This window comes from Pyxicephalus adspersus, chromosome 3, assembly GCF_032062135.1.
Source record: "Pyxicephalus adspersus chromosome 3, UCB_Pads_2.0, whole genome shotgun sequence".
Classification (NCBI taxonomy): Eukaryota; Metazoa; Chordata; class Amphibia; order Anura; family Pyxicephalidae; genus Pyxicephalus; species Pyxicephalus adspersus.
Window position 1 is genome coordinate 26,825,230 of NC_092860.1, and position 26,179 is coordinate 26,851,408.

At 37.0% G+C, this 26,179-nt stretch overlaps 1 protein-coding gene across 1 annotated transcript in view; it reads left to right on the forward strand.

The window, feature by feature from the left end:
• ZNF385C (zinc finger protein 385C) overlaps positions 1-26,179 on the forward strand; it is a 182,379-nt gene that overhangs the window by 57,052 nt on the left and 99,148 nt on the right. Inside the window, exon 2 of the mRNA XM_072404043.1 lies at positions 22,663-22,914. Within this exon, the coding sequence (XP_072260144.1) occupies positions 22,665-22,914 (250 nt within the window). The 5' untranslated portion in view covers positions 22,663-22,664. The remainder of the gene's footprint in view (positions 1-22,662; positions 22,915-26,179) is intronic.

The window sequence follows — 26,179 nt, forward strand, 5'->3', positions numbered from 1 at the left end:
GCTGCTGAGCAGTTCAATGGTCTGCACAGGGAATAAATACACCTTTGCTGGTCTGCTGAGGATATATAAAAGGGTGTTTTACTATTACAGAACAAGCTGTGGAAACAAAACTTTAAAATTACCTTCCGCTGGTTGAAGAATCGTCAGCAGAAATGGTACTACTCTGTTCATTTCTATTCATAGCGGGCTAATGACTATAAACAGTTTAATAAAAGTCAATATGCTGCTAAGTTTATTCTTCAACCAGTGAAGAATCCAGATGGCAGAGTGGTTCATCCCTGTGTAGATTGGGCTAGACTGACACATGGCAATTACTGCTGATAGAGTTATAAAGAGAGAGAGGCAGCTGCTCAGGACTTGGCATGAAGAAAGCCCTTGGCTCCTAAATGCAACTTGACACACTCTCAGTTCTGCTTGCTTTCTGTGAGCTGCTCACAGGTGGCAGAAAGTCAGTAGCAGTGTGAACGAGGTACTCGGCCTGATGTTACTCCTCATATCAAAGTGACTGGTGTGGGAATCCGCCTATTTTAATAATAAGCCACCAGCAAAGTGACACCAAGTATCACAGTCCCTTCCAGACCAGTGTCACTTTTTCCGAGCAAGCACATCTAATTGGCAGAGCTTTGCATTTTCTAATCAGCTTCTTTATTAGAAACTGTAAGCTGGAAGCATCTCTGGTTTCACTGTGGGATGTTGAAAGTAATATTTATGTTGCAGCTAGTTTACTCATGTAATAACTTGAAACCCAAGCACTAGATTGAATTGACTGGTATAGCTATAACATTAAAGGGGCAGACCAAATGTTTGACACCTACTTCTCCTGGGACAGCTGCACTGCTTGCATTGCTTATGGTAGTCCTCAAGCTACACTTTTAGGTTTCCTGAATTTCGCTTGTTTGTGGTCCAACAGCAATTTGCAGCTGTAACCATTAATGTAATTTATGTTATTAAGTGGGAGAGTTGGAACTTTTTAACTTCCCTTTTAGTAAATACATTGTCAACAGTAAAATTAATATTCCAATTCTGTTATACTGTTAATACTCAATTATGAAAGGGTTCAAATATAAACTGAGGTACTTATTTTAACCTGAGAAGCGTTATCACTGCTAACATTCAAAACAGTCATAGATTATTAAATGTATAGGAAAATTATCATGAATCAATATGTTCATGTTTTATTTTTAAAACATTTATTGAAAAGGGGAACAAATTACAGTAACTAGGGTTGAGCCTGTATGTAAATTTTCCCCTTTAACAGGTAATTTGTACTTGTTAGTTGTACTTTTACTAGTTGCTTATAATAGGTTACTTGCTCCTAAATTATCTTTTGTGCATGGTTGTTAGTCACCAGTAGGTGGCACTGTCCTCATGTAAAGTGTGTAACAAACCCCCATTAACCTCCTTGCAGTTAAGCCCGACCTTCGCTCGGGCAAAAAAAAACTGCAAGGATGGTTAAGCCCGAGATTTTGTACATCCTTACTTACCTGGTCCCCCTGTGCTCATCCAGCGTCGTCCTCCATCGATCATCGTCCGCCGATCTCTCCATATTCATATTATCTACTAGAACCCCTGTTCAGGCATATTTCTGTAAGTTACAGGTCTACAATTTAAAAAAAAATTTCATGAAAAACAGTGGATCACTTTTGGTACAGATATCTAGACCTCAGTGTAACGCTTAGGTGGTTAATATCAAATGGCAGGAGTTTGTTACGTTTTACATCAGGACACACTGCAAGCTTCTGCTGTGACACAAGTATAATATGAGACTGTTTTTGTAATGGCATTATGGCGGTTTATACAGTAATTATTACATTTTTTTTACAGAAATCTTCTCTGTATGTTATTTTCTGCTTTTCCAAAAAGTTTTTATTACAATACTAAAACTATTTGTGTAATTACAAAAGACAAACCCTTCCACTTAGAATTCGGGAAAGGATTATTAGAATGGCCTGTCTCCACAACCAGATTAATTGATCAGGAGCCTATATTCATATAACATTTTGCTTTTGAAGCCTTGTTTATCATATTAACATAGATTAGACTAGACTGTGATGCGTTACGATTACTGACTTTTTACTGGTGTAATGGCGTGTCCACAGTACAGTACAGTGTCATACTAGTGGGTGAGCATGTTATCACATCATTTCACATGTTCATCCACTGGTAAGACATTGTACATAGGCCTGACATGAGAGTCTACACACAATCAGAAGTCTGACATGTTATGTATGGAAAGCAGGAGATTAACTTCCTAACATAACAGACTACTTGACACATGAATTCAAGCAGCACAATGTTTTTCTTCACAGTATGTACAACTTTTTCTCTGGACACTAAAGAACCTAACTATAGATAATAGCTGCTTCTATCACTAATGTACTGTAAAATATGGAGAATTTTGTTTTCCACATAAATTGATTCCATAAATCAATGCATATAAAAATGATAGCTGACAAAATGCCTTGTTTGACATTCTTCTCAAAAGCATCAACATATGAATTCTGTAGCCTGTCCTTTTACTCATACAATCATGATTGTCAACTTAAAGTGTGAAATACCCTTGAGTACATAAAATATATTTATTTAATTGAATAAAATGTAGTGTTCAAAGAGGATATCAGCCGTTAAATACCTTACCTGCAGAAACCATGGCACTAGCATGCATTTTTCAGGCATTTGGCCTCCTGAAAAGAGGTTCATCCAATCTTATCTTCGTCTTCAACTTAGATTGTTCAACAAAAAATCTTGGAAAGTCTTTCTCCACCTTTTTTTACATGGGAGAACCCTTGAAATACATTTCAGGTCTTCAGGGAACCCCTGCAATTACCATATGTACAGCTCACAGTCAATGTGGTCAATAGGAAATATGTCTCTTAAACTGTTGGCCAGTGAGAAGAATGTCACCCTTACAGATAGCCATAAAGTAAATTGCTCTCAGTTAAATTAACACAAGAGCTATACTTTTAGTTTGGTCAAGGAACTCCTAGAAAGCACTGGAGGAACCCTAGGGCTCCATGGAACTCTGGTTGAGAAACACTGATCTAGGTATTTGGTTATTAGATCAGACAACTTTAGGATACCAGATAAGTCATTTCTGTGTGAAAGCATTGATTTCTGAAAAAATGTTAAAGCATGGGCATACAGTGTAGCCAGGCAGTTGGAAAAGCAAATAGAATTCAGTAGAAAGATCAGAAAGAGGAGAAATTAGGTCCTGAATTCTCTATATACACTTGATCTTTGGTTAGGCCAAATTTAGAATATTGTCTATCGCACTGAAGACCTCACCCACAAGAAGATACTAAGAATCCAATACCCGGCAGGAATAATGGTGAAAGGTCTGAGAAATAAAACATATCAGAGAAGACTGCAGTTTCATAATATGTACAGTCTTTAGGAAAGAAGAAAAATAAAGAAAAGAAATAAAAAAGAAAACCAGAAGTAAACCTAAAAATAAACAATTGGGAGAAGACAGGTTCTTTATTGCACAAAGAACAGACAATGTCTTTTCTGAAACAAAATAAACATATATTTTTTGTTAAGCTTTACTTGCGAGGAGATAACTTACCTTGGTAAGTGCACAGCTTAAACTTTATGCATTGCCATCGAGACTCTCTGTATAGCCTTGCCCCTTATTGTTATTTTTACCATTCCTTTGTTGCCTCACCATTCATCCATTCAAACAGTTGCATTTAGGGATTCAGAATTCCTAGTGAATAAGGTTGATTGTGTTACATTAAAGGATATGTTTGTTACCTCCTTAAGCCTAATATGGCAACAGTCTGACAGTCCCTCATGTCAAAAATGTCAGGTTCATTAAAGTAAAAAAATAATATATATATATATATATATATATATATATATATATATTTTATTGTGTTATTTTATTGTTTCTAAGTATGTGAATTTGTTCTTTTAGGTAATATAATGCCACATTTATTTCAATATTTTACCCTGTCAATTGTTTTTGGCTTTCATAATAACAGTCTGGCCTTTGCAGTGCTAGGTCCCAATTTCAAATCTTGGCCAGGATACTATCTGCATGTAGTTTTCTCCGGTTTTCTTCCACATTCCAAAAAAACATGCAGCTAGGTAAAATTGGCTTTAGACTGTGTTAATGACATATAACTATGGTAGACACATTAGATTGTGAGCCCCTTTGAGGGACAGCTAGTTATAAGACTATGGACCTTGTAAAGTGCTGCGTAATATATTGGAGCTATTTAAATACAAAATAATAGTAATAATAATAATAAAAATATTAATAAATACTGCATACGTTAAATATGGGTGTTGGTCAGCCAATTACTAAAATAAATAACAAATTTTATTTTGAGGTAGCCAGCCCTTAGAGCCCTGGATGCGGGGTAGCAGCCCACTGATGTCATGGGGAATCCCTCAATGCCAGTTCCAAATGCGCATGCAAGCCCTCCATGTTTTTTTTTTTTTTTTTTGCACTGCCCTGCTATAAACTCTCACATACCCACTGTAAGAGTTTTTATGACTATCCAGTGCGACCACGTCTTCTATACACCTCCGAGGAAGCCAAAATCGCGAAATGCAATCGGGTTACAAAACGTTCAATAATAGATCATCATATAGAAGTATTTTGTCTAATTGAGGGGTCCATATCCCATGACATTGCAATGGGTTTTGGACAATACCAATAAATTTTTGTATATTTGATCATGTAAATTACTTATATAATGCAAGTTATTATTAGCCTACAAACCCCTTCTCTCGTCTCCTCATTTACTGAATGTTTACTGCATAAGTTATTACAGATAAACCGTGAAATTGAGTCTTCTGGTTTGGGTTCCCATTTTTTATTGCATACCTAAGCATACAAGGGGCAGATTGGAAGTAGGATTTTTTTTTTGATGTGTAAAGAGACTACTAATTAGCATTCATTCCACTGGTGAAAGGTTCCTTCCTTTCCATCATTACATTGCACGGTTTTAAATTAATAATGCTTTTGCTTTTAACTACTGTATACAGAGGAAGCATGTTATTGTAACTAACATTTACTAAATTGGTTACTTACTGTTGAATCAGCACTCCACATCCATCATTTACACCAAGAACTAATAAAACACTTGGACACTTTAGTCCATTAAGTGTCTGCCTATGGATACATCTTTAAAGGTCATGGCTCCTTCTGTTGGTACGTTAGTTTCTGGCTTTTTCATTTCAGCTTAGTTGTTCTGAGTATAATGATGTTAGTGCATGAAGTTTTGGAAAAGGAATTTTCATTACTGATTTGGATGTGATTAAATTTATACTGCTTAAATGGATTTGGCACTGATGCTGTCCCTGATCTTTCTAATACACAATTATCACACCAGAAAAAACTACAGGGTATATTTATTAAATGCAGGCAAATGTAGACATATTGACCTCTAGACTTGCGGCATGAAATCCTGCAAACTTTTTTATAATACAGAAAAAATCTGTAATGGAGGCAGCGGGTGAGTAAGGGTAAATGATAATGAAGATTTTAGGTTTTGCAGTGTGTAGTAAATGAGTGTGTATATGTGCAGAATGAAGAGCACAGTAGAAGGCAAATGCGGGGCAAATGAGTCATAAATTATTAACAATGATCTGTGGCCCTTAAACCCTATGTAGATGTCAGGCAGACTTTAGATTTCTGTCAATGAAAACAATCCTTCATGATCATTTCTAGTGACAGGAGAACAAATGAGTGGTGTACAATGTTTCTATTTTATGAAGAGGAGGGTGGAAGACAAGCAAGTGGCACCCCGCCGTATTTTTTCCATCTGTCATCAGTCTACCACGTCAGATGTATGAACGACATTGGGGACCATCATGTACATGCTAGATTTTCACTATCGTTCATCTCAGGTGACAATCAGCTAGCGTGTGTACATGCTTAGAGGATCTTAAGCTCTAGTCTTTAACTTTATATTTTAACCTGCTTTGCCTAAACCCAGCATTGGAGCTGATTTATTAAAGTTCTTCAAGGCTGGAGAAGACACACTTTCATCCGCGAAGCTGGGTAATCCAGCAAACCTGGAACAGATTTGTTCAAAGTCATTTGCTATTTGCTTGCAAATGTTTTTAATCATGGACCAGATGCATTTCAGGTTTGCTGGATCACCCAGCTTTACTGATGAAAGCTTTAATAAATCAGGCCCATTAAGTCACCCTAAAGCCCTAGATTTTACATTAAACCTACCCTTAAACCTCTTTTTTTTGCATGGAAAGCAGAAATTTCACTTTAAAGCAAACCTCTATTCAAAAATAAAAATAAATAACCAAATAAAAAACAGAAGAAACCCATGAGCTTTCTCTTCTTATTAGCATATTCCTAGTCAACACATGAAAACATTGGTCCTGTGCTTCTCTTCTCTTCTACTTTGAGCTCTGCTGTACAGTGGACTGCTTATATTGAGTTTATTTGAGATCTTTTATACAATATACATTTTAAAAAATGTTGTGCTTTTTACAGCTGCTTAGAATTTAGTTTTAGTTCCCCTTTTCCCAGTAGCAAATACCAGTGAATACTTAGTTTTCCATCACTCGCTGGAATCAGTCCATTTTGGCACCATTAACACAAGACTACCAGGTGAGGCTGGGTATGGAGAAATGTATGGCTGAATTTGTGTGACTGTGCTGATGATTGGCTCAGCCCATAATGGTCGGAGGGCAGCCTGAATCTTGCACAGGGCTGCCTTTTTTGTATCAGGATAGCAAAGGGCAGGCATTTTTTTCAGCAGGAGATGTACATATTAAAATAAATGTTCTTCTTTGTCCTGCAATGCAACCCCTATTACAGGTATAATTTGCAGCTTTAAATATATTGTGCCAAATTATTCTATTATAGATAAATTGGACAGTAAACATTTGGATCCATGTCAAGGCAAAAAATCCCAATCAAAATAAACCACTCCTATCTGTGTTCTACAGCTCTTCTCGCCTTCAGATGTCAAAACAGGTAGCAACCTGAAGCAGGAGTGCAGAGTGCAGACAAGGGGGCTGATAATACTATGATGATGGTCAAGAAAATAGTAATCCCAGAGATAACAAAAGATGGAAATTACTGATTAAGAGTAACAAGGGGTACACTATCAATCACCATACTTACATGATAAGGTTGCGCTCATATGTACCGTTTTTTATGTTTGTAATCCTATACATGATTTATTGTGTATTATTTGGGTGTATTCAAGCTATATTATTTATACAGTTCTCTTTTTTGTCTGTCCTTTAATTCTGTGAAAGGCAACAAGAAGGACATATGTAACTAAAATGAGTGTAAGAGTAGGTTTGAAGTGCTTTCCTGAGCCATGGGTAACTGCTAACATTAGAGTTCTGTTTCAAGGGGGATCTGTAATATTGTATGAGTTGTAATGGGTAGCAGATAATCCACAGCTTCTCAAGACTTGCTTATCTCATTACATCAAAGATTTCTGGCCAGCACCCAATGCAACTGTGCTATGTGATATTTTATTAAATGACCCATTCTTACTGCATCACATGTTTATCGCTATGAATGTCAACACATTGTGAGGACCAAGAAACACCATGTAAGGTCATTGCGCGTCCTTAATTCTTGCCATCATACTTTGCCATTGCCTTTGGTATCTTGAGCTAGCCAGACTGGAATATAACTAAAAACAATATATATATATATATATATATATAATACCAAGATGTTAACCCATTGGTAGTTTAGGGATATACAACAAATTAACGTACATTTAAAATTTTATCTTTTTATCTTTTTTATACATATATGAAAACACAATTAAAGAGAAGAAAAAAGATCTTTCCCCAAAATGATATGTGGACCTGTGGTTCAAAGGCTTCTATTCAAGGGAGAGACTCACCAGCTCCTTATACATATATTGTATATACAAATGTGCAGCATAGGAGATAGCTTTAATATTTACAGTGGTCTACACTCACCAATCAGATCCCAACTTTGAAAAACATGGCAGTTAGAATCCAAAAGTTTCAGTCTGATCAGTAGTTGTGGAACATATCACTGAATCACTTGGTGCTCTCGAAAACATATTCATGTGAATTACATAGTCAATACAAATATATATACAGCATTCTTAATTTAAAAATTATTCTTTTTTTTAATATTTTGTGTAAATTTTTTTAGTAAATTTTGCTCCAAGTGCTGAATTGAACCCATCAATATCATGTAATTAGTTATTTCAAAAGCAAATGTATTAAATAAAAATTGAATTTTACCATATTCCTATTTAAAAGCAGCGGTCAAGTTGGTATTAATCAAGCATTTCATTCTTTCTTAAAACGCTACAAAAAAGAAATGTTTTATTAGCTTAATTGGTTTCCAAGGTTTGAGCTTTGGCTCAGCTATTTGCATACTTTAAAAGGCTAGTTAAAAGAGTCACGTCTAGAGGGTTATTACAGAATAAGGTAAAATGCAAAGATAAGTGCAGTATAATACAGCAGTACAATATTAATAATCTTAGATCACAGAATGCATCTAATGTAACAAGCTAGGCATACAAATGGCTTTCTGATTAATTAGGGCTTTCTGAATGTTTTGACAATACTGATTAAATGACATCAGTCAGATTAACAGTAGACGGTATTGTTAGTCTCCCAAGGTTTCCCATTATGTCTGGGTACTTTTTTATAAATTTACTATGTAATATTACTAATGTAATATCACCCGAAGGACTTTAAACGTTTTATTACATAGCTAGTGTGGGAGGAGGGGGTTCAATTTCTCCCAAGTCCATTAAACTAGAAGGGGTCTGACCAGCTACCCCCATGTATTACAAAGAGCAATTCCTAGGTTCGTGTACAAAATTTGATAAAAATGATAAAGCTTTGAATCACTTGGTCTGATTCATTAAAGCTCTGCAAGACTGGAGGGGATAAACTTTCATCAGTGAAGCTGGGTGATCCAGCAAACCTGGAATGTATTTCTTCAAAGTCATTAGCTATTTGCTAGCAAATGTTTTGAATCCTGGGCCAGATCTGTATCAGGTTTGTTGGATCATCCAGCTTCATATGCAAGTATATCCTCTCCAGCCTTGGAGAGCTTTAATAAATCAGGCTCCCTGTAACACATAGTAGAGGTTGTGAGAAGCCTGCAGTGTCTAATATGTGTGAGAAAGCTTCCACTGATAATAAGGAACATTTTAGGGTGACTTGATGTTGTTATTGTACAATGGTGGCAACGATTTCTGCATGGCAATAAAAACAGAGAAGAGCAAATATGATATTGGGATTAAATGAATTTGGTAATGTGGGATTACCCCTTGGAAGTTTGTATTTATTAATCCAACTAATATAAATAAGCTTCTTTTTCTGCCATTATGGCCCTAGAAAACCTAAAATATTTCACCTCTTTTTTCTTATTTATTGGACCATCTATGCAATAGGAACCCACTTGCATTCCCTAAATATTAGAGTATGGGATCCCCAGATTGTTAAAAATATTTATTTCGTGGGGTCTAATTAGAGTATGTGATAGGTTCGTCAAAAAATGCTGACTTTGCTAATCAAATGAAGGGACATGACAGGGCCAAATGGCACAATACCAACTATTAAAGGTAAAAAAAAAAATATTGTTTAATGCACTTTTGAATTTTGCCTGTAAGTTAGACACTTGAGCAGATAGAGTTTTATTTGAACATTACTATTGCCTTAATTTGGATTTTTCATACCTGTTTTTCTTCAGCTCGTCTTATTTAAACCTCTGCCAGTCTTCACCCTTCTTGCAGTCATCACCCTGATAAATAATGTAAAGTAATACTCTGGCTTTAGACGCTAAATGGGACAGGAATTTTCCTGCTAATTTGGAACTGGGGAAAGCATAAACTCATAAGAACATTATATATACTAAAATAACTAAATGCCAAAAACATGAATAATGTACAAAATCAACAAATGCACCTTGTCATTGGGCTGCATAAACAGGATTTCTAGGTAGTTTTCATGACATTATTTATTCATGCACATTGAATCCAGGGCACATAGACAGTTAAAGTAATCCCAACCCAGCATCAACATCAGCAGAGGTGGAAAATGGGAGCAACACTTCTTCAACCCTAGACATAGATGAAACCATGCTGAAAGCTAAAATATAACAGCCATGGAGTAAAGCAAAGTGCATCATTTGAGTATCACAGTATGCTTGTAAAGGCTCATTCACACCACATGCTTTGGGCTGCATTAGTCCTTACTCATGTCCTCAGTTGTGCCAATTCAGTTTTGTTGTGTGAGAACATGGTAGCTTTCACATTTTGTTAGAGAAGGGGAGTTTACAGCCAGACGTGACAGTCTTTGCTCTCTGTAATATGCTTTTTATTCAACCAGGGTTTATATGATAATGCAAAACTGAAATCATCAGTATTAGTAAAAGTATAGTTGGACTGTTGAATGCAATGAAACTTGGCACCCTAGACTGGTATTCTTCTCTAAGTAATGGCCAGATTGACCTAAGAGCTGTATACCTTCACTGTATTTTATTGCAAAATGTACCTATCTAATGGCTGTTAATGCTCTTTGTGAATAACAAATGTACTATATCTTCCTTAAATCTCAGACACATAGGTCTATTTACGACCGGGTGAACATGTGCCTGCACTCAATCTGACCTTAATCTCATTTGTTAAGTAGTAGCTCATTCATTATTTACAGTTTATTAGACAAGCTTACCAAGAAATAAATGCTTTATAAATATGATCAGAGCTATAAATACTCGGGGCTGCTTTCAAATAGTCACAGAGCAGGACATTAAGCGTGCCAGATAGCAGATAGCAAACTTTAACTCTGTCACAGCTACAGCAGACCTCATGTGTTCCTTAATTGGATGGATATGATTATTTTGCATCCAAGTTTATATTTTGAAACTGGCACTGGGAAAGGCATCAGGGGTCTGAGTGTACATACTTCAGAGAATACAGCCAATGTGTTTTCTAGGAAGTGCTTTTGCCCATCTCATGGATGCTTTTTCGCTTGGTGACTGAAAAAGAAGAAACCCTATGTACAAAGTGACCAAAAAATGTTAGTGTTGAAACCAACACATTTTTTAGTATTTGCTTTGCTTTGTTTTAAAAATAATTTCCAAAGAGATCAATGATTTTTATTCACTTTCATTTGACCATTACATAGATGGCATAAAACCAGCCAAATATATTTTTTTAGGAAAAAGGTGCATGGAAGAGTTAGAACTGGGTCTCATCATGTCCAGTCTGATTCACTGAGGTTGACACTAAAGGAGTTAAGGCTGTTTACTTAACAAAATGAATAACAAAGACATTTTCACATACCTTAGTTAATGTGATAAATTTTACTTTGCCCAATCATGTGCAAGAAATTTTGACATTTAGCATTTTGCTTGCACATGATTAGACAGTTAAAATCAACAGAGCTTCACCTCATTCAATAGGCTAAGAAAAAAATCCCTTTCGCTGGGTGAACATACTAAAAATCCTTTAGAGCCGCGGTCCAAAACAAAATTTTGGTGGTCCGCAGCTTTGTCCCTCGTATGGACACAACCTGCCCACTCTCCCATCGCAGGCTCAGACCTGCTTGCTAAACATCCTGGGGGGACAGTAGTTCAGGGCTGTGGACACAACAGGATGTTTAGGAAGCAGGTCAGAGCCTGCGATGGGAGAATGGGCCGGTTCTGGCATCATGACTTCACTCTAGGGGAAGTTTCTTCCCCTATGGGAGACACACTGCACTCTGGACATTCGTGGTCCGGATTCCGTGGATTTACTGGTCTGTGAGGGCCGAAATTTTGGTGATCACTGCTTTAGAAAATCAACCCTGATTATTTGGATAGGCTTGGATACTTAAAAGGCTCTTTTATGGGGGCACAGACAGCCCTAAAATATTCCAAATGTGGATGTTGAATGTTGACAGCCAAAGGATTGTTGCCAAAATGTGTAAATTTGTTAATGGCATGGTGCCCCCCCAAAGATTCTTGGGCTCAAGTTGATGATCTTGTGTGATCCAAGACCCATGGGTTATGCAGAAGATTTCAGAATGGCTAAACAGGTGGAGAGGATTATGGAATGTCCATTCCTGATCCCCTCTAAAGGATATTGAACCTGAAAATGCTCAACTGATTTGATCTTTTAACTCCTAGTTAGTGGAGGCTGGAATACAAGCAGATCAGGGACTTCAGGTCCTGGAATAATTACAGGTTATTAGTTAAATAAAATATGAATGGAGGTAAAGTGACCTATTTAACTTAAATTGAGTAAATTGAGTTGATTGAGTTAGAACTCAAGTGAGATCACAAACTTCATGATATACAGGCCATCTTTCTATATATATAAACTCAACTGTGTGTGTGTTACCCTATTTTACAACCTAGGCTTTTGTTTTCTGTCCAGTACATCAGCAGTGGTGGGATGTCACAAATGTCAAGACCCATACATTAGTACCCCTCCCCTGCCCCTATTCCACTTACCACAGGACAGGGCATTGCCAGAATACAAACCTACCACTGCTCTAATGACATAATACTCAGCATGCTGACAGCACACAATACTATTTATCTCAAAAGAATCCACTGGAGCCACTGATATTCCGCACATTTGGATATCTATTGGATATATTAAAAAAATCCCCAAAAAGAGGGGACTCCTATTAGCGATCAAGCCAATCATTTAAAAAGCTCCTTTAGTGATATATGTGTATTTTAAATATTTTATGGATGTTATTTATCTATAGTCGCCATTGCATAGATATCTTGCATGTGATATCATTAGCTGCAGAGACTCAGATCAGTCATACCATATAGCATTTATTTGGTGACAGGATCTCTTTAGGAGCCAAGTGTGGTATTACTTTAATGCTTGGACTGAGAACTTTGAGGATGAATTGGTTCACAACACTTGCAGCTGCAGGTTATGGAGGATTTGTAGAGCTCAGTTATTGCTTATTAAAAATATGTAGTTATGGAAATATGTGTAACCTTGGTGGGCAGAGGTTCACCTAAAGTTTTTAATAAAAATGATCACTGCATACAATATTATTCAAAGTTAATTGCATGTGTTTCCCAGCATTGACTCCTGATTTGAGTACAAAACCTGGTAAACATTTTTTGGTGGTATTGTGCAGATTGTGTTTTGCGTTTGCTCCACCCAACAGGTGATAGACTTCCATGGCTATTGCCTCATAATCGTAGTAAAAGATAGTTAAGCTAGCAGTGGGTAGACATAGACTATTCAGTAGACTGAGCATGTAATAGGTCCATTTCTCCAAGGATGCCATCCTTTTGCCTTTGCTCAGCCCCTCAGAACTGTAGAGGTTAAGAGCTGTGTCTGCACTGGAGTACTTTAGAAACCCTAATCCCCTGCGTTGCTTGATGTCCCTCACTCAGTGGCATGACTTGGCAGACACACACAAACTATAAACAGTGCCAATTGGCACATGTCACCCGTCTGCCATAACAGTCGCACCTACAGCCGTCTCTTATCACTGTATGCCGACAGCAGAGAAAAAGATGAGAAAATGATGATAATAAAGTATTATTTTAGCATTAGAGCAGCTGATTTAATTCCTCCTCATAAGAAGACATTTATGATATCTGTGCTGAGCACAGCATAGCTCAGATTCCATACTTACAGCACTTTATCTATGACCGAGAGACGCTGAGAGAAAGGGGGAGCTCGGGAGTGAGAATCAGAGAAGGGACCAGAGTGTCTGAACTCCTGAAGGTAAGGACTTTTCTCCTCAAGCCTTACATCATCTCCTAATATCAGCTAATAGAGAATGACTAAACCCAAAACAAAAAAAATGTTTTTTAGATTGGAAATTAGACATGCGTAATGCATTTTAGTGAACTTCAGAGAATGCCTAAATATAGTAACTTTAAAGCTGGATGTATTAATCTCTTAAACTGGTCAATTTGATTTAGAGATCATACTTTTGATTCAAGTTTTTGTAGAAATCTTATAAATTAACTGAAACAAGAAAGGATTAAAATTTATTGAACTGAAAGGAAAAATCGAATTGATTTTAAATAAATTGTCATAGTTGTTTCTGGTTTTAAAAGATTTTTTTCATTTCCTGCATTGAAGCCATCAGCTTTTGGATAAACCAATCATATTCAGGTGGATTGTTTGGTTTCGTGCTATCACTTTGGATCGTATGGTTCGTTCCTTGAAAATGATTAAAATTACTTAACTGGGCCAGTTTAAGATGATGCTTCATATATATACTGCTTTGGAATCAGCTGAAGATTTCAAAGTATACCTGCCAGTGGAGAAATACGAGGGTTGTCATTACTTATGTTCATAGGTTATTTGCTAAGCTGCATTTGTCATCAGTGCTTTGAATTATGTTGCATCTCATTGACTGTTGGCCAGATGCTCTCCGGAAGGTTGTGTGGTAATATTTATATTATAATTATTCCTATGAAACTACCACATGATCTTAATTAGAGTATGATTTAAGTTTAGGGGTTTTATTTTGTTTGTTTCAAGCACCATATATACTCAAATATAAACCTATAAAATATAAAAAGTATATAAAAAACTTAATAAAACTACATTGACTCCAGAGGAAACTCGAGGCACACAATTCACTCATTGCTGCTAACATTCAAAACAGTAATCCATAGACATGTCGATAAAATGAATGTGAATAAATAAATCCATGGTGTATTATTTTTTTTTTAATATATATTTTAAATGGAAAAAAAATAAAATCACATGGGCTCAGTCTGTTTTTCTTTCTTCTCCCTTTTCTATAGGTAAAAGTATTTTGTACCTTTGAGTTAATTATGATGAGTCAATTGCTCTTAAATGAACTTTAACCACTAGTGTATTATTCACTAGTAGATTGCTGTGAACTCAGGAAAATGTATACACTTTACATAAGGATGCAATGTTATCTAGTGGTATGACCTGAGTAGAAAAGAAGATTCTTTTTCTAGTGACATTTTCAGATCTGGTTTATAATCGAGTATATACAGCATTTATTGTTCCGGGATTTATATCAATCATACAAGTATGACTGGTAGAAATATTGATATTCGGTAATCTATATTAAAAGCATATCCATGTATTTTTTTTGAGAAACAAAACAACTTCAGCATTTTTCATGGTCCAACAGCAAGAAACCCTTATTGGTAAAGTTGTGTCCATACATACCACAGTCCTGACCTGGTGTTTTGTCATAATTGGCTACCCATCAGCAGTATAGGTTTTTCAGCATTGGAGGTTGCAAAATCAGATGAAATGCTGACCCTCATCACTGTAACAATCGTTAGGTGGTGTGTAGTGTACCCTATAGTTCTAGTTTGATTATCTGGAAAGTTTGGCATAATTTTTAATATTTCACTGTGAACATAATTCCATGATTTTTTTTCTAATATCTGAACATGCCGTGTTACAGCATCAAATCTTCTATATAATGTTTTTTTAAGCATTTAAAAATATCTTCTGTATATATAAATATTGGTCTGTAGCACTAATGTTTTGTATGCTGGGTGTAACTCTCTTATATATTTTAATGTCTGCATGTAACCTGTTCCTGAAACTCATTTTTGGCATCGCTTTATATTTATCAAGTGAACTGCGCAACATCCAATATTATGACTTTTTTGATGGCATCAGTTGGACATCAGTTAAGGAACCTTTCAAGATGATTAAGAATTCAATGATGGGTATATTGGACTTGCAGGTGACCTGCTTCAAGCAGATTTTGCATTCTCGTAAACTTTTAAAAAATTTTATGAGAATGCAAAACTTGTCAATTTTACATGTGTATACAGTCTAAAACTCTAAAAAAAAATTCAGACTGCCTTCTATATCTTATTACTGCTATAATATCACAATTATTCCTCCCATACCATACCACTATGATAACATGATACTATGATATGTCTTCTATGAGATGTTACTGGAAAATGTGGTGTCATTGCAGTAATAGCAGAATATTGGGAGGAAGAATTGTATCTTAATAACAAATTATTGTTATACAGGTAGTCCCCGAGTTAGGTACATCCAACATACAGACGACTGCTATATACGAACAGGGCCTCCCTGCTTGTTCCTGTGCAGGACGGAGGCTTCATGGACGGAGGGGGCAGTTTGCATGACTTGCAGAAGAAATCTTTTGCTGTTCTGCAAGGTCTTGTAACTTTTTAATGACCAAGACAAACTCTGCAGTTGTTTCTTTTTGCATATCAAAGCACAGCTTGTTCCAGAAGTTAATGAATGTCTAGGCTCCACAAAGTTTTTTTTCTTTGCTTTGTTTTTTTGCTTTGTTTGTGATTAACTCACAGTGATTATTTTATACAGTAACTGACACCACGCTGCCTAATAATATGTTGAGACAAACATCTGTCCTAATTGCATTTATTAAAATAATGTACCTGTTCCGACTTACATACAAATTCAACTTAAGAACAAATCTACAGTCCCTATCTCGTATGTAACCCGGGGACTACTTGTATTGCTCCTGGAGTCTGAATGTTGATCTCTATTGTTACAAACACTTCTTTAATAACAGTTTTATTTTTCCAAGAAAAATGGGGGTAGGCTTTGAAAGGCATAAAACTCACCCATATTTAATGAAAACTTTCAGTGTAAAGATGATTTATTTTTTTATAATGGACCTAGTCAGAAACTGACTTAAGGCTTTTGGATTCTCCTTGTTGCTACCGTACAATAATAAATTCCTTTATAGTTAGCTGTGATCTGGGGTTCTCATTGGACCAATAGTCAGATACCTTACTGATACTTTTCTTCTTCATCATAGATAACGAGGAAGTCTACCCCACACAGAACGTGTCCTTGGCCATTAACCAACGCAGACGTGAGGTATTGGCCACATGGACAATGAAGAATACTTTAGGGTCTGGTATACCTATATGACAGCAGCATGGCTAACATTTCGATTTTTACTAAAAATTGAATGGGCAGCATGGTGCCTTAGAGGTTAGCGATCTGCCCTTTGCAGCGCTAGGTCCCAGGTTCGAATCTTGGCCACCACACTATCTGCATGGAGTTTGTAGGTTCCCGTGTTGTGTGGTTTTCCTCCGGGTACTCCATTTACCTCCCACATTCCAAAAACATGCAGTTAGGTTATTTGGCTACCCCCCAAAATTGACCTTAATCTGTAATAAAGACATATGACTAAGGTCGGGATATTAGATTGTGAGATTGTGTACAGCGCTGCGTAATATGATGGCACTATATAAATACTGTGTAATAATAATAATATTAACTCACTTTAAGTAAAACAATTTGGAAGAACGACAGGGGCTGCCATTGTTGACACAGTAAGTAGTGAATTTGGGGCTCCTAATCCACATATCTGGTATAGCAGCTCAGAAAGTATTAAACATGCTGGATTAGTATAACAGCTGGGCAACAAAGATTTTGATTAGAATTTACCAAAGATAGCCTCTATATTTACCTTAGCACAGACTTTCATCAATCAATTACCCTATCATAAACAGCAAAAATTGGACATGGTTCCTTTTATACATGTTGGCTATCCTATATAAAATATGACAGTGACTCTAATATTCAAAACCTAAGAATAAGTGTTATTATCATTGTGCCACCTTTACCAAATGACTGTTCTTGCCATCACCTTGTAGTGGTATGTATCCTGTGTTTTGTCTAGCAGAAGTAAAATGTTCAAAAGTTTGCCAATCAAAAAATGTTACAGGCCTGGAAAATGAAAGGTCTTATCTCTTTCTGGCTGTGACTCAGGGACTAACTAGAGTTTAGAGTACTTTGTGTCCAGAGCATCTTGTTGACGGATGCAGCTCTCACCAGCTAAGCGATTTAGTGAATTCTCGGAGATCTATTTGTCTGAATGTTCTGCAATGAGATGATTAACCAACTCACCATTAGACTGTTAAAACCGTAGATGGCCCATGCAGCCTGATGCATCATTACATTACTGTGGTCAATTCTCATTTAGGACAGCCTGCAGCCAGGTTGCGTTCCAGTAGGTGATTTTATGATTTCACTGAACTACCATAAGTCAGTCGCATCTAACGAAGAGTATAAACTTCTTCAGAAATAGCTGCTGGCATTTTATTAGGCACACCAGAAAAAGGAATCAAATGCCTAAGGGGTTAATGCTCAATCCTTTACGTTCTTGGTATAGAATTTCAATCTCACCAGGGCTACATATAATGTATATGCTGACTTCTAGATTGTAAGCTCTTCGGTGCAGGATCTTCTCCTCCTCCTGTGTCACTGTCTGTATCTGTCTGTCATTTGTTACCCCTATTTAATGCACAGTGCTGTTTAATATGTTGGTCTTAAATCCCATTTAATATTGTTATTACCAAGACTTGGTAGGTTGAAGGAAACCCAAATGAGATGAAAATACTAAAGTATAAAAATGCTGGGTACTTTATGACTTGGGTTATGTAAGTCTGTCTGTTAGAAGGTTTGATGTCACTAACTACATACCTGTACCATGTATACTAAAATATAAACCAGGTTTATATTCAAGTACATTGACTTTAGTATAAACCTGGGGCACAAAATGCAGCATTCAGAAATACCAAAAAAAAAATCAATGTGAATAAATATATCCATAATGTGTTATATATTTAAAAACATTTATTCAAGATGCTCAGATTGTATATATTTTTCCTCTTTTTACATGTTAAAATGTTTTGTGCTTTTAATTTAGTTATCATGGGCCACAAGCTCGTAAATAATTTTTTGTGCCTCATTGTTGGTTATTGCTAGCACTCTGTCCTTGTGTAATGTGTAGTTTGTGTTTGTCTTTGAAAGCTCTAAATCAGAGATCAGCAAACTTTTTTGGCCACTAGGCCATTTCAGGGCAGGAGCACACTAGGCCGGACTCTCTCTTGAGTCCCACCCTAATGGCTCCGCCCCCTGAAGGGAAATCCCTTTCCTCCACAATGCATACAGAGGAGAGGGAATGTTCCCTATTTACCCCGGCGGCAGACGTGTTAACGTCATCCGCAGTAAATAAGGAGCGGAACCACAACACAGAGGCGCAAGAGCCGCATGCAGCTCCGGAGCTCCGGCAGCTCTGGCTTCAGTAGTTTGTTCCAGCTGTGCCGAGGGTTGCCAGCCCGGATTGGGCCCGATCAGTCAGGGGGCGTTAGGCCGGACTAAACTACCGGCTAGGCTGTATCTAGCCTAAAGGCCGGAGTTTGCCGACCTCTGCTCTAAATTGTCAATCTAGAGACAAATTCAGTTCCAGGACATACCACTAGGTCTCACCTGAGAATAAACTGTGATTATTTATCCACTGACATTTTCAAGTCATAAAGTCTTGTTTTATTTTTGAGCATCTATAATACTTGTTGTGGGACAGTGACCCGTTAGAGAAGCTAACATTTTTCATATATTGCAGCAAAGCTTTACTCATGGGGGTAACTGTATCAATGGCTCTTATTTATTAAAGCTCTGGAAAGCAAGCTGGAGAGGATACACTTTCATCAGTGAAGCTGGGTGATCCACCAAACCTGGAATGGATCTGATCCAGAATTGAAAACATTTGCTAACAAATAGCTAATGATTTTTAGGAAGTAAAAGTACTTTTCCAATGTATATATATAACTTTGTTCTGATGCCTTGATTTCCAATTTAAACACGCATAACATATAAAACAATATGTAGGTGGCCCTTTGTTTTTTGAAAATGCGAATATTCTGGCTTTTAGCAGAATTATTGTTTTAAATATTTTCTGAGCTCTTTACTAAAACCCGGCATGCAAATAGGGAAAGTCAGAAAGTCTAAAGGCTTATTTGCATCTGTGTTGTATTTATTATAGTAATGAAACCAGAGGAGGAGAAGCTGACAATGTCAACCTAATGTATCACTAATGATAGGATTACCTTAATGTAAACCCAAAATCTATTTTTTAGCAAGCGGTGCATCGTGTCTAGTAATATCACTTGATAGTTTCCTTTTAAATATCAAACTTTGTTAATCTGTTTATTGGGGATCTTTCCAGTAGCAACACTTCTTATGGCAGCCTGACAATGCTAAATCACTGCCTTACAATTAGCAGCAGGGTTGTCAGCCTAATGTGACGCGCAAGGAAGGGTTATATGTCCTGGCCGGGCTGTACCTGCTCGGGAGATTTACCCTCCCTAATATTAGTCTGAATCATCAGGGCAAAATTGTTAAAATACCAACAATTTTTTTTGGTAACCAAAATAGGATTGGAGGGGAAATTTTTGAAAGGCAATACCAGTCACAGTGGCAGCTGTCATAGAGGGAATCTCCCTTGACTAGAGATTTCCTCTATCTTCATTTTGTGCATCCCCATATGGACAAGGACAGATAAAAAGAACCTGACCTGATTTCAACACCCATAGGGTCACTCCAACTGATTTTTCAAATATATATTGACAGGTTTGGTCTGATTATAAAAGCTCTCCAAGGCTGGAGAAGATAGACTATCATGGGAGAACCTGGGTGATGTAACAAACCTGGAATGGATTTCTTAAAAATCATTTTCTATTAGTTGGCAAATGGTTTCAATACATTCCAGGTTTGCTGGAACACCCAGGTTCTTCCATGATAGTCTATCTTCACCAGTCTTGGAGAGCTTTCCTAAATCAGACTTATTGGGTCACCCACAATCTGCCCTTCACAGTTTAATTTAACCATCTGCCTTGGCAGGAATAAGGGGTCTGTCTTTTATATAACTGCATAATAAGGGAGGTCAGCTCCCTGACCGATGAGTTATTCAAACCATAAACAATGACCATTCACTGATACCTAATTTTTGGGTATTCCTTTTTTTAAGGATCAAAATAATAGGAAAGTGTAAAAAAATTACATATTTACTAAAAAATATGTGTAACCTAACATTCTTGTTATATATTTCCTGAATAATCTTCAAGCACTGGTATTTGTCCAATTTGTGTTGGTTTGCATGCCATCTTGTGGCACATATGAGGTACTGCAAGATTTGTTCATAATGCTGCACTAATGCCAGGATAAAGCTTAAACAATGTTATATATTTTTTCATATAAAAATGTTATATATCCTAAATAATACAGAAACCATAAGGAAAAATTGTGGAAGCCACAAGTTGGCAGTTCTAAATTTTTGTCCTTACATATTCTCTGCTAAGCAACCCTTAAAAAATAAAATCATCAAAAAAGCTCTTCCTGCAAAAAAAGAATAATAAATCATTCTCCCTTTCAGTGTCTGCTCCACCAAAAACAGAACCAAATTTCTCCTCTGTTTAGAAAGCAGGAAGTGTCCATTTACTAATGTCCTAATGCACTTAGTAGTTCATCCCACCAGCTTGTAGCATCTACATACACTACCATGTAATTCTCATTGTTTCACTGTAAATAGTGTTAATGTGGTTCATCTAGAAATAGCAACTGGTGGAATAAAGACCTATATGTTCCGATGTGGAACTTGGAATTTTTCCTATAGAACTCTCCACTGTCTCTAACTGCCAGTTCTAGTTTTGGTTAGCTCCCTACTATTTAGGAGTAGCTGCTTTTCGCATCAGGAGATATGTTTTACACCAAAGTAGTACACTTTACATTTGACTAGAGTTCCACAAAGACAGTTGAAGAGTTTTTACTTTTTGAGATAGGCTTAGAAGGGTTGAGTTTGTTTGGGTTGTGTTCTGTATTTAAGAAAGGCTGCTGTCAGATGTGCTGGATGATGACTTGCTGAAAAACAATTCTAGGCACAGAGGCTTAGTGAAGCGTTTTGTATACTAGTGTAATCTATGCATTTTTATGTCAATATCTGTGGCCTTGTCACACTGGCAGAACAATTTTCCTCTGTCCTAATGTGGCGGACCATTGTTCATTCTAACAGTACGCTGATGAAAGGTGTTTTAATGGTCAGGAAGAAGATATAAAAGCACCTGCATGACCTCAACCTAAAGTAGACCAAATGGCACATTGTTTCCGAATACTTTGAAGAACCATAGCAGGGCCAAGCTAGTAAGGAATTTGAAGTAGTTATGTAGAAGCATTGAGCAGGGAAATCACCTGGGAATCTTTTATGTCAAATTAGAGTAATCAAAGGGGTTTCACTTGGTATTTGATGACAGCTAATAAGAATCGCATAGCTTATTTGATGTGCTTTACATCTTTCAGCTGCCTTTGAATTGCTAAGCTAGGTTAGGACCAGTGTTGAAAGACAGGATCTTAGTATTAGTAGAGGGTGAAGGATTATTTGAGCACCAAAGGTTGTGTTCTTACAAGATCCACCAATGGTAACCTGGTTCTATTTGTACTAACACCGAATATATGGACCTCACTGATGGTATTTCAGTATTGGACAATTTTCATATTTTGCAATACTATTTTGCTGTTTTTTTTTTCAAGCAGATTATATTTCAGCTTTCCTGTTCAATGTCCACATACAGACCCAATATGATACACATATGTGTTACAGCTCCTGGATTGTAGACATTTCTCAAATACTGTTTATATTAGCTCTGATTTCCTCTGTTCCTCCAAACTGATTAAGACGGTAATAAAACGGCAATAGCTTATATTCGGCTCCCACTGTGGTAAAGAATTAATTCTAAATACCTAACAGTGTTATTGCAGAAAGATCTACAGAGATTTTCTCCAGATGATTAATTTAGGAGATAAATTTATAGAGCTATTGGTCAAAATTTATGTTTATATTAGTGAGCTGAAGTTAATAGAAGTCTAATGTAATCGTTGAATATTTGTTTCTTTTTGGTTGCAGTTATGAAGCGTCCAGTAAGTCCTGCTTACTCTACAGAGTCCCTTTCTGCTATATGCGTATATGAAAATGGGCAACCAGAGAGTCCAGATATGGAAGTGCAGACTAAACGGGAGAAGAGATTGCCATCCTTTACTCTTTGTGAAGTCTGTAACATACAGCTCAACTCTGCTGTCCAGGCACAAATACATTATAATGGCAAATCACACCAGAAGAGACTAAAACAGATCAACAAGGGCAGGAACCCAGCTCATGGTAAGGTTGTGTGATATTTCACTGTGCTTCTCCAAGAGCTTACAACTCCTGACTTATAGAACTGTAGAAGTTCTTTGTGGTTTGGTGGTTAGACCCTTGTTTTTTATGTTTGTAAAATTGGATTGTAAAATTCTAATTTACTTTGATTGCAAAGTGTGTCCCACCCAATTTGGAAGAAGTAGTGAAGACCCAGGTGGGTCCTGAGCATAAATCTGTCTTTATCTAAAATAAGTTTGTTTGGGTTGGGCATGATTTTGCTGATTTTTTACTTTGCGTTTCATGACTTTATAAATTATTTATATGATAAACCAAATCTCGGTTACCCTCTTGATTATCATTAACATTGTTCCTATTGCCCTTTTTTTGGGACTAAATATAAAGTGTGTTAATGGCGGGGTATACAGCATTTTCCCTGCTGTCATGAAGCCACAGAAGTAACTTCACAAATATTTTACCCTATTAGTGCACTAACCACTCTGCCTTCGGTGTATATGAAAGAACACATCCCCAACATCCGTCTGACACGGATACTTATTTCCATGTAATAAACAACTGATCATCAGATTACACAGCTAACATCGGCACCATCCAGGCCCCAGCAGAAGCAAACTGCTGATGAGTTGTATGATTCTAAAGGAAAAACATATGTGTCTAATGAGATGCCCAGATATTACTGAATGTGTACAGGAAGAGGAAATGTGCGTCTATAATGCCACGTAATTGCATTATATCTTTACTTCAGCAGGCATAAACTGTATCAATAAGCAATTCATGAAAAAAGTGGAAATGTTATCACCTGAGAAAAGGGTGTCAGAAAAGCAGAATTACAAAAACCACAGTGCTTTTGTGCAGAACAGTTTGTTCCATTGCAGTACGTGCTTGCACAGATCTGACCTCAAAAAATGGGTCCAATATTATTTTACATAAATTGCCGTGTTAAAGAATTTGTCTCCATTTAATTTTTTCAACATCTTGTGCAATTTACTAACCAGTTTTTACAGGAATTGGTTTCTGCTCACATATGGATAGATTGAAATATGCAGCCATTTAGGCCTAAAATGTATAATTTAGACGTAAGTAGTAGTCAAAGTATTTATAAAAGCAGACTTTATATTTTTTGTGTGAAGTAAAATAAGGGAGTTCTAATTTGGATTCTTTGATTGACATCTGTAAGACTTGTACGGATCTACTCTGAGTATATGGACCTTCCATTTATATGTAATAGCAATCTGTAAGTACTACCAGGGAGCAGTGGCTCTGGGCACATGACATAAAAATAAAGCAGGAACCAACAAATAAAGGTCAGAATTTGTTGGAGACTCTTTGATATTTTGTGTCTTTATAGTATAAATCAGGGTTGCCCAACAGGTGGATCGTGATCTACCAGTAGATTGCAAAGGCAATGCAAGTGGATCGCAGAGCCCTGCCTTTCAAAATAAACTCCACAGAGCGCAGGAGTTATTAAGTCCATGTTTTTATTGTTGGTAGATCATTTTGACTTGGTCATTTTAAAAGTAGCTTGCAAGCCAAAAGAGTGTGGGCACCCCTGGAATAAATCTAAAAACAACCATTTTTGTAGTCTTAGATAGAGTTGGGAAGGATTAGAACTCTTGGTGGTGTTTTACTATTATCCAGTTATCCATTTTTCTTAACCTCTCTGATGGTATTCCCGTGTGTGGCTCGGGGTTCATTTTCAGTACCAAAAGCAGTAACCATGAGTCTCACTCGGGATGGTATTGTAAAGGGCTTACCTGGTCCCCACGAGCCAGCGGTTTCCTCCAGCAATGCCCACCCGGCACCTGTGTCCCCTGGCCCCACGTCTCTGGCATATTCAATGGGATGTGTGAGCATGCAGCAGCAGGGTGCTGGGGGGTAAATTTAAACAGATTTCGATTTTACCTCTTCCTCGTTTTCTTCAGCTTGCTCATACTTTCCCATGATCACTATACTTGATCTCTATACCCACCTGACTCAATTTCAAGATGTTTTTTTTAAATTGTAATAACTGTAATTTATTGCACTTAATCTTCTTGTTACATTTGCTGGACATACTTTAAGTTAGCTGAAAATCATTTAAACTAGACCCTTGTTTGGACAGATTTCAGTGAGTTATTCATAAGAATTAAAGACCTACAATATAAAACAACAAATTTCCATGCAAAACAATGTAATGCTTTGACATTCCAAGGGCTTGTAAAGCAGGGTACATTGTATGTGGACTTGGTAGTGAATGCAGATGACAGAGTGACTGGTGGGGTTGCACAGGAACACCACCAGGAAATCCTCCATGGTAAATGTCATTCCAGCATTGCCGCAGTGCATGTATGTAGAGAGTAGAGGCTGTAATAGGTTTAGATTTATTAGGCAGAAATAGGTTTATTTCATTAGAAATGTAGTTAGAACCAACATGTTTCAGGGATTACGGCTTCATCAGGGCTTGTAATTTAGGGAACATTGTATGTGGACTTGGTAGTGAATTCAATATTTCACTTAGGACTGTTTGTACATTGGCACAAAGCACATCAGTATCTGGTTTTTGCAGCTTAAATAGGCAATGCGTAGGCTCTGAAACGTGGTAGATTTTTTTTAATTCAAACACATCCAAGTTGTGAAATCCCCCTGACGTAATATCAGAAAGTCCAGCATTGAAAATCTTTTCTGTTAAGACAACGAGAAATAAAATCCAATGTTTTAGCCTTTTTATATTTTCTCCAAACCTGAAACTTGCCTGTATTTTGTAGCTTTCACAGCATTTTGGTACCTTTGCATCAGCATGAGAACCAATAGTTTTCACCAACTTCCACGCTATGGTTTGTCATCCTGTGGTGTTCCCACTTCAAGAATCCTTCAATGATTTCCTGCCACTGCTTTTCTTACTCCTATAACTGCTGTGCCTTTCATGTGAGCTCTGTTATTTTACCATTCGATAAGGAAGCCGCCAAGGATTCATTGCCTGGAGCTGATTATTGCACAAGTTCCCCTTTGCGAATTAAAAGAAATATAAAAATTAATATATTTCTTGGGGCCATTTGAAAATTCTGAACTGTGAAATCTGCTGAGCTTGGAGTTTATGGTCCTACCTTAATTAACCCCCATGACATGGGCATATTTCAGGAAAATCCATTGCAGCTCGGTGTGAGATGAAGTCAGCCTTTTCCTAATCCTTAGAGATACACTGTGCATTGTATGAGGCACATGGGAGAAGTCCTCTGAAGGCTGCATGTTCCCATATGGCAGCTTCCACACACAGTTACCCCACTCCTCC